Here is a 14,455-nt window from a genome sequence, read left to right as displayed (position 1 = left end):
CTCTGAACCCATGCATGCCATCATGGGAGCCAGCATATGGTGCCCTGTGCCGGACCCACCTCTACTTCCAGGGAGTTCACCCAGCCACATCAGTAGGACTGAGGCCGTTGTCTCTTCCTGCAGTACCAGGCTCTGCCTAGCCTCCAAATCGACTTAGGTGCTCCTCTTTGCATTGCTATTGGGTGGGAGCAACCCCTTCCAAGCAGTATAGATGTTGGCCTGCAGAAGAAGATGCCCTTTCTGTATTTTTCCAAGGCAGGAAGTCATTACGCAACTTATGCATTTTCATCAGATTTCCTCCAATATCCTCTGAAGTGTGTGTGAGAATGATGTGTGCTGCCAAGAAGTGTGGCATCTGATTTTAGCCTCCAGCTAGTATCTTAATCTACGAGAATGAAATTCAAGGGGAGAATTCGCTCGCGCATTCTGCCAGTTCAAAACTTTTCAAAGTTTTCAGGTTGCATGCAAGCGGCTGAACAGCTAAAGAATAACCTACGACACAAGAGTTACCCATAACAAGGATTCCCGAGGCAGCTAGAGAAGCTATCCAGTTTTTTATGAGGTTACTTGTAGGGGCAGTTTGGCAGAAACAATGGAACAAATTTGACCGGAAACAACCAATGATCCTGAAAAAGACCTGAACACACTGGATGACAAGGAGCTTGCCAAAAGGAAGAGCATCATGGATGAACTTTTTAAGAAAAATCAGAAGAAAAATGATCCAAATTTTGTTTGAGACATTGAGGTCAAAATGCCACAGGATGAACAGCTGCAGTCCTGTGGCTGGGACACAGTCAGCTCATAAGTTCTGATACAAAACACTCAAAAGATTTATTGGGCTGGCAGAATATTCATGTTTATATAAATAACATAGATTGGTTCTAGAAAAATCTTTCGAGAACACTAAAATGTATATGTTGAGTCATAGGGGATTGACTATGTTACTTTTCAAAACAAGGACATTTAGAGCATCTACTATGTAGGTGCATGAGGAAAATAGGAAAAATGGAATAAAGGAATCTATCTGCCTTATGTTTCACTCTTTTGAGACAGAGTATTTCTCTGTTGCTCAGGTTAGAATGCAGTGGTGAGATCTCAGCTCACTGCAACCCCCACTTCCTGGGCCCAAGCAATCCTCCCACCTCAGCCCCCTAAGTAGCTGGGATGACAGGCGTGCACCACCATGCCCAGCTAATTTTTTTGTTTGTTTGTTTGTTTGTAGAGATGGGGTTTTGCCTTGTTACCCAGGCTTGTCTCAAACTTCTGGACTCAAGCTATCTGTCCACCTCAGGCTTCCAAAGTGCTACGATTACAGGCATGAGCCACTGCACCCGGCAGGAATCTGCCTTTAAGGAGCCTATAATCTAATTGGAAGATGTCAAAACTTGTGAAAAGCTAATTAGCAGTATTAGGCAACCAAAGATTAAAGCCAGATGCTTGATAATGGCTAAAGAAGGTCAGAGCCTAGATGACTGTAGAGTAGAAGAGCAAAGGAAGACTTTGTCCTTTAGCGAAGGACTTTGCTGGCTCTTGAAAAGGTAGTATTTGGGTAGAAGCTTGTGTAGGATTCTAGAGAAGAGCAACTGAAAAGAAGGGGAGGGGAGATAGTAAAGAGATAAGAAATTATATCTATATATCTATATATCTCTATATATTTATATATAGATTATCTATCTATATATAACAGTAAGTAAATTATAGTTTGATAAGATTGGGGTGGGGCGTGATCTGGTTTGGCTGTGTCCCCACCCAATCTCATTTTGAATTGTATTTCCCATAATCCTCACATGTCGTGGGAGGGACCCGGTGGGAGGTAATTAAATCATGGGGGTGTTACCCTTATGCTATTCTCATGATAGTGAGTGAGTTCTCACAAGATCTGATGGTTTTATAAGGGGCTTTTTCTACATTTGCTCGGCACTTCTCCTTGCTGCTGCCATGTGAAGAAGGACATGTTCTCTTCTCCTTCTGCCATGATTGTAAGTTTCCTGAGGCCTCCCCAGCCATGTGGAACTGTGAGTCAATTAAATCTCTTTCCTTTATAAATTACACAGTCTTAGGTATGTCTTCATAGCAGCGTGAGAATGGGCTAACACAGGGGCCATATTTGGTTACCACAGAATTATCTTTTTATCTTTTTATGTGTTTAACTCTGGAGAAGCCTCTGCAAAATGCCCTCAGCTGCAAGTAGCTGTCACTTGATGAACAGAAGGGGAATTCCACCCCTTGGGTATCAGGAAATATACACTGAAGACATTCTGAAGCCCTGAACCTCCTCCCATAAATAACATGTTTGTTTATAAAATGGGAAATCCTCCTACAATAAATGAACAATAGGTACTGCCAGTTCAGGCCTACTCATGACTTTGGATCTACAAGAGAAGATCTTTGTTTAGCAAGGTTATCTGTGATTTCATACATCTATTCTTAATACAATATTGTTTAATTGCTAGAAATTCTATGTTTTCTATAAGAAAATTACTATTCATTAAATAAAACTGTAAGAAATTTTTAAAAATTGGTGAATTTTATTCTATTTAAATTATACTTCCATAACTAGCTTGTAAAAATTCTACATACCTTTTAAAATAAAAATTAGGACATTCATCTCCTTCAGGCTTCATTCTTTACATCTCTCTTTACCTACATAGATGACCACAGAAAACACTAAAAGCCAAGTTGTAGGTAGCATCAGCTCTCCTAGATCCATCAGGTCCATGATTTGAAAGAAAACAAATGATTTTCCAAGAAGCAACGTGTCCCCTTGGAGCTGTAGTTCCAACCATTGCAATGAAGTCAAGCCGAGGCCAGACAAGATTGTCTCATGAGCCGCCTTTGCCATCTCTGAACGGAACGCTTCAGGCTCAGTGTAGATGCAACACCAGGGACAGAGACAAGTGCCCTGGAGGACTCCATCACTCCCAGGCTGGACCAGGAAGCAGGGACGGAGCCTGCCAGCCTATGCCCAGATCGCCCCTGAGCACAGCTGCATAAAGGTTAATCTGCTGTGCTTTGAATGCTCACAGTGCCCAGCACTGTGAGGTCAGAAAGGGATCAATTTTCATTAATATGAAGAATCACACTTTGAGGGATGAGACTGAGTCCGTTAGACTCCTGGAGAGGCACGTTCTTAGTGAAGGGTGCGACAAAAGCATTGGATATTAGCTGTAAAGATTGCAGGAGACCCAAACACTCCCAGGACCATTGAGGGGCTCTCTACCAGCCCCAATTCATAACCTCAGAATCATTACTTATCACATGAAGCAGCTCTTACTCCTAGTCACCAGCTGTTAGAATCCAAAAGTGGAATGAGAATTCCTCACATCCGGAATGACTTTCAATCTGGAGACCTCCCCTGCCAAGAAGAGTGCCCTTACGAAAGCCACTCTCCAGGTCTAAGCTTCAGAAATGGTGGCTGCTGAATGCACGGAGGGCAGGTGAGGGAAGCTGCCTGTAAATTTCAAAGCACTACACACACATATTCACCCTGTTTCCTCCTGAGACCCCACTAAAATACAGCAAAGGTTTTCTCTTGTGTCATTTGTTTTATTCTTTGGTCATACATTTCCAAGGGCAAATAGAAGAGAAGGCAAGACAATAGCAAAAAAGATTTGCAAGCCAAAGAGTGGCAGGACCAATTGCAACTGAACTATCCAAAAAAGAACAGAGAATCCTAACTTAGCAGCTGAATTTGAACCTAGAGAGCCAGGAAGCTCAGGGATTGGTGACATCCAGCACTCTGGAAGGGGGTAAGGGTGGGCTAAACACTGGAGGAAGAGTTGAAAGTCGATTAAAAGTACAGAGACTCCCAGATCTCCTTACCCTGCCCACCAACCAGATGACCTCACCTCCATCCTGGCAGAGACTAGAGGAGCCCCCGGAGGGGAGAACAGACAGGGTCTTGTGTGGGGGAAACAGCACCTCCGGGCCAGAAACACTGTTCTGAAGGCACTCGGGGAAAAAAAAGACATCCACCCTGCTTGTGCCAGGGGGGTCCCAGAACCCCAGCCTTTGAGCTTCTAAGAATGAGTTTGCTGGAGTCCAGGAATCTGAACCAACGTAAGAAAGCAATTCCCCAAATTGAACAGTTCATGCAGAACACCTAGAGCAAATGCACTTTTTTTTTTTTTTTTTTTTGAGATGGAGTCTCACTCTTGTCTCCCAGGCAAGTGCAGTGTTGTGATCTGGGCTCACTGCAGCCTCCACCTCCTGGGTTCAAGCAATTGTCCTGCCTCAGCCTCCCGAGTAGCTGGGATTACAGGCACCCACCACCATGCCTGGCTAATTTTTGTAGTTTTAGTAGAGACGGGGTTTCACCATGTTGGCCAGGCTGGGCTCGAACTCCTGACCTCAAGTGATCTGCCCACCTCAGCCTCCCAAAGTGCTGGGATTACAGGCGTGAGCAAGTGCACTTTTATCAAGACCCATCTTCCTACGCAGAGCTTCCCACTGGCTTTTTAGAACATAAAAGGAAACAAAAACTTAAAAAAAAAAAAACAACCTATCAAAACCCCAGCAAGGACTAAAGAGCAAAAATAGAATGCTTTTTAAAAAGTAATGTAAGGGAATAACAAGTCTTCTGAAATTTAAAAGAAGAAGAAGAAGAAAATGGTAGAAATGTAGCACTTGATAAACATTTGGAAACTAAGGTTTAAACAATTTTCCAGATCAAAGAAGAAAGGAAAGAGATGGAAGTCAGGAGAGAAAAGAGAATTCTAAAATCAGTTCAGGACTAACATCCAAATAACGGGAGTTCCAGAAAAGAGGTTGGTGAATGTGGTGAATAGGTACAAAAATACAGTGAGAGCGAAGGAATAAGTTCTAGCACTCCATAGTACAGGAGGGGGTCGATAGTTAACAATATCTTATTATATATTTCAAAGTAGCTAGGAAAGAAGATTTGAAAAGCTCCCAGCACAAAGAAAGGTTAAATGTTTGAGGCAACGGATATTCCAGCTAACTTGATTTGATCATTACACATTGTAGGCAGGTATCAAAATATCACATGTACCCCATACATATGTGCAATTATTATGTGTCAATTAAAAAAGAACAAGAATAAAAAACAAAAGAAGAAGACAGACGAAGGCAGGAGGAAAATCCAGAACTGAAGTACGTGGGTTCCCAAAGGGCAGGGACCAGCCAGTGCACAGCACAGCAGATGCAAATAGTCTTCCCAGGACATGTTGCCTTGAAATTTCCCAACACTATGGACTAAAATAACACCTTCTAGCTTTCAGAAAGGGCGGGGATAGCGTCAGACAAAGGATCCAGAATCAGTGTGCACTTTGGACTCGGCAAGAGCAATGCTGGGACAATAGCACAGTGTCTTCGAGACTCCGAGGAAAGGTGGTTTCCTCAGTCTGAAGAGAGAGAAGTACATTTCCAATTGCCTCTGAACACCAATGAAGATGTGCTTCACTGAATTGAGGGAATAAAGCAGGCAAGAGAGGGCACAGAATCCAGGAATCCAGGAGTGCAGAGGGTGGTCCCACAAGGCAGTGAGACCCAGCGAATCCTCCAGGGTCCTGGGAAGCCAACCCTGCAGGGCCCAGACTTTGCTGCAAGGCTAAGAGGCTTCAAAAGCACCCCAGAAAGAGACTTAAGTGTAGAGAGCACTGGGTAGGACATTTGGGGATAAATCACTGTTAATTACATTGGAAACTAGGCAAATAAAAACCAAAACCATCATTAACTCTTAGAAAAACAGAAGGATGTAGAAAGCTTATATACTCCAGGCTTAACTGATATATTACTCAGGGCTCTCCAGGGAAACCAAACCTGTGGAACATGTTAGCCATGTACACACACACACACACACACATACACACATATATACACACACACATATATACACACACATATGTATGTATGCATGCATAACATAAAAAGAGTTATTTCAAGGAATGGGCCGTTATAATTGTGGGGTTAGCAAGTCCAAAATCTGTAGGGCAGCTGGCAGGCTGGAAACTCTCAGCCAAGAGCTGACACTGACCCGTGGAGGCAGAATTTCTTCTTCCTCAAGGAAACCTCAGTTTTGTACTTACGGTCTTTCAACTGATTGGATGGGGCCCACCCACATGGCTGAGGAGCCTCTCCTTTGATTAAAGTCAATGATTGTAGACATTAGCCATTTGTACAAAACACCTTCACAGCAACCCTCAGGTTGGCATCTGAATTAATAGCTGGGTGCTAGAGCTTAGCCACATGGACACATAAAACTAACTATCACAGCTGGGCATTGCATTTACAAGTTTAGATGAATGTAAGCACTGAATGTTGATCTCACTGAAGTTGCTATATCACCTAATCGGGAGGTGGAGGGCAGGATACAGCTCAGGTGTGTTGTGGAGTCAAAGGAGTAAAACAGAGCCATGTCCTCAGGTGCTGTGAGGACATCGCTAGATAAGGACCAGGATTGCTACATCTGGCACTGCAGTGTGATCTCAGGCTTGCAGGTAGATACCAAGAGAATCTGCAGCTGTTGGTGAAGGCAGCTGGCCCTGGGAAATATGAAATGGCGGTGAAGAGGACCACCACTGTCTAGAATGAACTTTGCAGAACAATTCCCCCTTTCAATCTCTGGGCATGTGAAATGTTGAGAATACAACAACTAAATGAAAAAAGACATAACAAAAGTTTTTTAAAACCCCTACAAAGGGTGACTTAGGCTCTTCGTCCAGTTCCCCCCGATCCTATTGTTAATTAACTCCCCCTGGCTTTCTGCTGCTCAGAGTAATTTCCAGGCCTGGAGACCTCTCAAAGTCCCCTGTGTGTAAGATGTCAGCAGGCTCTGCCCATTCCAGCATCCCCAGGTCTCTCTATCCACTCTGGGCAATGGGCAATGCCCTGGGTAACTCCTAATTGTGAAAAGGAGAAGGCTGAGATTTTGGCCAGATGCAAAGGCCTCTTAGGATAGAAGGAGAGGATCCTCTGTCATCTTGCTTTGCTCTGTGAAGTTGGATTGGGGTCTTCAGGGAGAGCTGGGAAGCGGACGTGGGGTTGGCGCATGGGGAGAGAAGAGGAGGTCTGGAACCGTGGGAGCTACGTGGGGAGGGGTGGACACTGGTGTGTAAGCTGCTGAGAGGCCTGAGCCACATATGGAGTTGGAGACCAGGGGTCTGTGGTGCCGGGCTGAGTTCCTGCAGCCCCATTCAGCATCAGTGTGGGAGATGTGATGCGAGCTGCTGGGTGTCCAAAGACAGGGAAACTGTGAGGCCAGGAATCTCTGCAGTCGAGCACAGGGTGAGGACATGAGCTGGCAGGACGGGGAGCAGGAAAAGGGCTGGGGCCAAGGCTGGGACCGGGCAGCATGGGCAGAGGGAGGCAGAAGGGCAGGGCCTACGGCGTGAGGTTCCCACTCTGTGCTTCAGGGTGAGCTGCCCATGGGTGCTGGATGGCGGCTGGCAGCGTGGGGCTCAAAGGGGAGGAATCTGGAACGTGCATTTAGCCAGGAGCAGGCTGATCTCTCGCACCCCGTCTCCAACCCCAGGCAGGAGCTGTGGCAGAACAAAAGCCTCTGATAGAGACAGTGGGGCAGGTGCTGGAGCTGTTTAGGAGGTTCAGTCCCGGCGAGGCGGGCAGGATCACGTGGCACGTTGGTTTGTCACATTAGAAAATAGTGGGTTTAGGGGGGTCGACGGAGACTGTGTCACCAGGAGGTATCTCAGATAGCCTTCAGAAGGGAGCTGAGAGGAAGATATGGGGTTAGATTTGGGAGCAGCGGGGAGGAAGATGAGACAAGACAAGGCTGGCTTATCTGCCGACAGGCCTGGCCTCATGCAGTCGGGCTCAAGACGAGAGGCTGACAGCACGTTAGCAGAGAACCTGGGTCTTGGTGCCCTCACATACAGATACCTCCCCCAACCCAGGCCTGTGCACACAGATACTTCCCCCAACTCAGGCCTCCACATACAGATGCCTCCCCGAACTCCAGGTCTGGGCATCGGTTTTCTTTCCAACCCCGTGTGTACTTCTGCTTGTCAGACAACATGACAAGGAAGCATAATGGGTTCATCTTTGAATCGAAACTGCAACAACCAACCAAACCGCCTTGAGGTGACGTTCCCAGTCTGTAGATGAGGTGCCTGGTAAAATCTGCTTGTCTCTTTGAGTCATTTTGTGTTTTAATTGTATTCGTTCTATTTTACGTTTGTAAACAGCCTCAAATCATTTTTAAAGACCTACACACACTCTAAGTAAAAATTATTAACGAATTTACCACCATCTTTTAGTTTGATGAATAAGCACAGCCTAGTCCCAAATGATAAATTAGGCTAATAACCAGCAATTATTAGTTTCATATTGAATTTCTTTGGGACTTAAGCTAAATATCAACTGGAACAAAATTGTTCTAATTTAGAAGACAGAGAAATGAACAGGCCAAATCTAATATTTTAAAAGTATTTTTCAAAAATGGCAGGAGAGTCCAGCGATAGGCAGAATAACCTCACCCATCCCCAAAATATTCACATCCTAATCCCTGACACCTAATCTCTGAACATCTGACTTTACATTTTGCACTTTGCAGTTGTTATTCAGCTAAGGATCTTGAGAAGAGGAGGTGACCCTGGAATAGGTGAGTGAGCCCAATGTTATCACAGGGTTTTTTTAATATATTTTTTTATTTTTATTTTTGAGACGGAATCTTGCTCTGTCACCCAGGCTGGAGTGCAGTGGCGTGACCCTGGCTCACTGCAACCTCCGCTTCCCCGGTTAAAGCGATTCTCCTGCCTCAGCCTCCCGAGCAGCTGGGGCTACAGGCAGGCATCACCAACCCAGACTAATTTTTTATATTTTAGTAGAAGCGAGGTTTCACCACATTGGCCAGGATGGTCTAGATCTCCTGACCTCATGATCCACCCTCCTTGGCCTCCCAAAGTGCTGGGATTATAGGCGTGAGGCCCATTACAGGGTTTTTATAAGAGAGAGGCAGGTCAGAGTCAGAGAGGGCAATGTGAGGACACACTTTGAAATAGAGAGGGGGACCATAAGCCAAGGAATGCAGGTGGCCTCTAGATGCCAGAAAAGGCAAGAACGAATTGTCCCTCGAGCCCCAGGAAGGAAAGCAGCTCTGCCGACACCTTGATTCTAGCCTGTAAGACCACGTCAGGCTTCTGACCTCAGCATGATGAGATAAGTTCCCATTGTTGTAAGCCATTAGGTTTGTGGTAGTTTGTGACAGCAGCAATGAGCAGCAGATGCAAGTCCAACCCTTAATATAAAATATTAAGCCTGGAAAATTAAAAGAGTCTCTGAACTGACCGTGGACTCACACTTCACGTAGATCAAGTTTCCTCTCCGTCCCCGCCGCTGGGGACTCTGCAGACTGCCAGCGGATGAGCAGATTCCACTGCCCGGACGCTGGTCAGCCACAGTGACCAGACGGTGGCTTACATGAGAGATCCTCCCATCCAGCTCACCCACTGTGCTGTGACTTCGGAAGGACCCAGAGCCCCTGGCGACACCAATCACAGTTGAGGCCCTCGGGATGTAGCTGTTTCTGGGGTCTGGGCTCCCTGCTTCCGGGGCCGCCTCATCCCTGCCCATTGCTGATGGGTCTCAGCTACTGGTGCTGGACTTTTCCCCCCAAATCCAGCTCGGCACTGTACCATATTCACAAGTTCTAGGGATTAGGATGTGGATGTCTCTGCGGGTGGGGGCTATTATCCTGTTTACCATAGGACTCTAGGGCCATTTTTGAAAAATAATGACTTTGATTCACTAAAGAAAGCTCCATCTTGAGTGTTTATTTCTGTCTCCCAAATTAGAACAATGTAATCTAGTTTATAGTTAATTTTAGTCCCAAAAAAATTCAATATGCCATGAATGATTACTTGTATTTAGGCTGATTTTCATGTACGATTTCAGGGTGTTGGAAAGACCGTGGAGGTGTGGATGAGAGCTAGGCTTCTGGTAGCTGTGGATACCTGGCCTGGGGAGACAGAGAGGGGTGAATAGTTCAGTTTAGTCACATGAGGCCTTTCAGCAACTCTGCAGAAAGCTCACAAGCTAGCCATCCTGAAGCCTGTTCTGACGACCTGTCACAGGAATGACTAGGTTGGTTTCAGGAGACATGGCAACTACTTTGGGGCCAATGGCCTGTGGTATCCCTGAAAGGTTCAGAGATTTTCAGACCCCGATATTTAGGAAAAAAAAACAGACCTCTTTGAGGCAGGATACTAAGAAGGAACCCTTCTTCAAAACCAGATCCTGCAGGCAGGGCTCATGTTGTTGATTTATTTATTTGTTTCTACAAAGCAGGCAGCCAGATTCTCAAGGCAGTGGGTGGGTCTGCCCGGGTACAGATGATAGTGGGGGTGTGGGCATTGTCTGAAGTATGTTGAACAAGAAAAATAAAAACAACTAAAATCCAACTGCTTTTTATTATCACCATATGCCAGCAATCCTAAACAATGTCAATAATAAAAAATACTCCCACGTGAAAAAGAATCTTTATTTTTTATTTGTTTATTTATTTATTTATTTTTGGTCTCAGTCAAAAAAACTGCTGTAGTCACTGTTTTAATAATATATATGTAAGCTTCAGCAGAGCACCTTTGTTACTACTCACTTTACTAAACATTGTATTCTGCATGGAAGGTAATTCAGAGAACTCCCTGTTATGTGGATGGGGTTTGATAAGGCTGTGGGGTGCACTTTGGATCTCCCACTCCAGTCTACGCATTACCCCTCTAACAGGGGATTTGCAACCAGTTGTGGCAGCATGGAGAAGCAAAGACCAAGAACCAGAATGCTGGTGGTTCATACCTGTAATTCCAGCACTTTGGGAGGCCAAGACAGGAGGATTGCTTGAGACCAGGAGTTCGTGACCAGCCTTGGCAATATAGTGAGACCCCAATCTCTACAAAAATAATTTCTAAAAATTAACCAGGTGTGGTGGCATGCGTCTGTAATCCTAGTTATTCAGGAGGCTGAAGTGGAAGGCTCACTTGAGTCCAGGAGTTTGAGGCTGCACTGAGCTAAGATCATACCACTGTGCTTCAGCCTGAGTGACAGAGCAAGACCCCGTGTTTAAAAACAAAAACAGCAACAACAAAACCCCCTCTCTCACGTTGTGTACCCAGCTGGAGTATTAACTTTTGTTTACAATTTAGAGCAGTGAGACAGTGACACTTTGGAGGTGTAATATCTTTATTTGGTTTACTTCATATATCAACTATTGGTTGAATTTAAATAATATCTTGAAAATGAAGTGTATTCTGTAGTCATTGTCAATTGTTTTAAAACAAAAGTAAATCAAGAAAATAAAATTTACAAAAATGGACTGATTTAGTAGTTGCCTAAACCGTATCTTCTGCAGATGATTCAGTTTGATTAACATCTACTTATTGGTTACTGGACAATTATTTGCACAAAATATTACACCAAACTGTTACCAAGGAGTCAAAGTTGAAACCAAGATGTAGATTTGTAGACTCTTGGGAAAAACCAGGCCTTACTTCCTTTTTTGTATTATGATGTTGGTTTTATTTTTATTCATTTGTTTTTTAATTATATTTATGAAATTCAATAAAAGAAAAATTTTCACTGGTAATGTTTCTTTTCTGGCCATTACTATTATTTGTTTCATTTTATAATTACCATAACAAATAATCCTATCTTATATAGAGAGAGGTGTTGAAACATAAGCTGCTTGGGGGGGTGGTCAAACATTCTGGGCACACCAGGTGACTGCCATCTTCTTCCGTCCCTGGGAACATCATTTCTCCTACCGGAAGGTGGCGTGGAAACCACTCACTATGTGTGGGGTTAGAGCCCTTTCGCCCCCTGGTGGTTGCGTGAACATTGGTTGCAGGGATGAACAGCTCTGGGCCTCCATCCCACACATCCTCCATACCCTCAAGCAACAACGCAGACTGACTCGAGGTGCGGTGTTCGCCTACTGCCTTGTGGAGTCCGACGCTGTGTCTCCCTCCACAATCCGGTTTTGGGGCTCAGATGCTGCAGGGTTGCTCCAATTATTTTTATATAAAGAGGGATAGATTACCCTCAGAAAGAAAGGGGACAAAGACCCTACCTCCCTTTACCTCAGGCTCAGAAATGTGAAACTATGCCTGAGGGGTTGGGGTATCTCTAATGTGATGAATTGAAAGCAAGGACCCTGGAATCCTGAGAAGAAATCCACCTCAAGAAATGGAGGAGACTGGAACCATGAGTACTGAAGCTTCATGCCACCGTCTAAAGGCTGGATCCGGGTCAGCTGAGTGGTGATAAGGGACACAATTTAGATGCAGCAACCCTGGTACCATTTGTGTCTGGTGAAAGGCCTGCCCAAGTGTAAACTGAAAGAATATCTTTAAGAGTGAATTGGAGGAGGCCTGTCCAAAGGTGAATTGGAAAAGATTTATCCAAGAGTGAATTGGAAGAGGCTCCCCATGAGTGACTTGGAAGGGGCTTGTCCAAGGATGAATTGAAAGAGCTCACCCAGCTGTGAATTGGAAGGGTGTGTGTCCAAGGGTGAACTGGAATGGGCTTGTCCAAGGGTGAATTGAAAGAGGCTCACGTAAGTGTCAACTGGAAAGAGGCTTGTCCAAGTGTGAATTGGAAAGGATTGTCCAAGGGTGAATTGAAAGAGGCTCACCCAAGTGTGAACTGGAAGGAGGCTTGTCCAAATGTAAACTGGAAAGGACTTGTCCAAGGGTGAATTGAAAGAGGCTCACCCAAGTGTGAACTGGAAAGAGGCTTCTCCAGGGGTGGATTGGAATGACCTTGTCCAAGGGTGAATTGGAAGGAGGTTGTCCAAGTGTGAATTGAAAGAGGCTCATCCAAGTGTTAATTGAAAGGAGGCTTGTCCAAGGGTGAACTGGAAGGGGCCTGTCCAAGGGTGAACTGGAAGAGGCTTACCCAAGTGTGAATTGGAAGGGGCTTATCCAAGGGTGAGCTGTAAGATGTTACACTTGGGGTCCAGGCAGCTTTTCTGTGGGATACTCCTGATCCCATATCCTCCTTCTCTTGAGGAGTCATCATAGTCTAGATACAAAGGGGATGGTCTATTCTACCAGTGAGGGGAACAGGTACCTATCGGACAGCTCAGATGCTGGACTGATTCATGAACGTGTACAAGCACCTCTAGGTTTATTTGGGAATGCCTGAGCAAAACGTATTCAGAAAAAGTTTGGATCCATTTCAGAAGAGCCGGTGGGGGCCTTCCAGTCTGGGCATAAATGTCAATATGGCCTCATTTGTATTCCAGCAGCAAAGCCTGCAGCAAAGAACAAGTCACAAATTACAAAGTCAACCCCCTAAAGCAATAAGATCCCAGTAACATTATGCACCATGGGGCTAAGCTGCTTATAGGAACTAATCAATTTAGTCATTTGCAATCTACTTCTAGAGAAATTGTTATGTGTCCAGGCACTGGGCTACTTAAGCAAGAAACACGCTTGCTTTTTTCAAAAGAGCTGCAATCTTTTTTGATCTATAGGTATATACTGCATCCAGAAAAATGTCAGCAGAAAGACATCTTTGATGGCAGTTTTCTTGAGAGCTCAGAAACAAAGGAGGTACAAGAGGGAAAAGAGACCAAAAAAAGGTATACAAGCATCAGGGAAGGAACATGCTAAAAAAATCAATCAAAGCAAGCCAGGAAAAGCAGTTGCAGACCACAGGGACATTAGTAGGAGAGAGCAGCTGCTGAAAGCAGCCCCTAAACCACAGCTTGGGCTTGACTCTGAGCTCCCCACACTGCTAGGACAGTGCTGGAGGCATAGCTGCACTCCTGGAGCCCCAGGAAACCCAGTCTGTAGCATCATCATTTCCCACCAATAGTCTCTGCCCTCCCTCTAGGACCCCTCTGGCTCCCCACAGCTCCTGCTGTGATCTCAGTTTCTTATCCTTCCCTCCCTCCCCCACCTAAAAAGGAAACCTGCTCAGGCGAACCACTTCCTCCTGTTAAGCCCCATTTCCTAGCAGTCAGGGCCACCCTGCTCCCTGACACTTCTGCTCATTCCTACACATCTCTGAGCTTTCCATGGATTCATGATGTGCAGAAGGACAGAGCTGCTCGGGGGAAGGACAGAGGCTGCCCTTGGCAGGCCAGCTGAGGACACCATGGTTGCAGCTCTGGCAAAGCCATCGTTGGGGGAAAGGAAGTCTTCCAACTATTTGTCAAGCATGGTTTGAATTTAAGGCACAGTGAAATTCTAATTCTAATGACAATTAATAAAAGTAATTAGCAAAGCGAGTATTCAGTAATCGCCATGAACAGTAATGAGTAAAATGAACTGAGCATCATTTGAAATATGACAAATAACTAGTAATGCTTATTACTGGCATCATCTATAAAAAGATTCTCATTTTGCTCACTTAAAATGGCCTTTCATTAAGACTCAGAAGGAACAAAACCAAATAGATCATGTCTTTGTGTGTGTGTGTGTGTGTGTGACAAGGACTCTCTCTGTCACCCAGGCTGGAGTGCAGTGGTGCCATCACA

The 14,455-nt window shown here is 45.0% G+C and overlaps 1 protein-coding gene across 1 annotated transcript; it reads left to right on the top strand.

Annotated features, from left to right (window-relative positions):
* Positions 1 to 320: 320 nt before the first annotated feature.
* Positions 321 to 805, top strand: LOC129487281 (centrosomal protein of 19 kDa). Its single transcript, XM_055287878.1, is given in 3 exon segments — positions 321 to 401; positions 403 to 578; positions 580 to 805. Coding segments are annotated over 3 exon segments (477 nt in total). The 5' UTR covers positions 321 to 326.
* The last annotated feature ends 13,650 nt before the right edge of the window (positions 806 to 14,455 follow it).

Source organism: Symphalangus syndactylus, chromosome 8, assembly GCF_028878055.3.
Source record: "Symphalangus syndactylus isolate Jambi chromosome 8, NHGRI_mSymSyn1-v2.1_pri, whole genome shotgun sequence".
NCBI classification, from domain to species: domain Eukaryota; kingdom Metazoa; phylum Chordata; class Mammalia; order Primates; family Hylobatidae; genus Symphalangus; species Symphalangus syndactylus.
The sequence above is the reverse complement of the archived record's forward strand: the minus strand, read 5'-3'. Positions and strand labels throughout refer to the sequence as shown.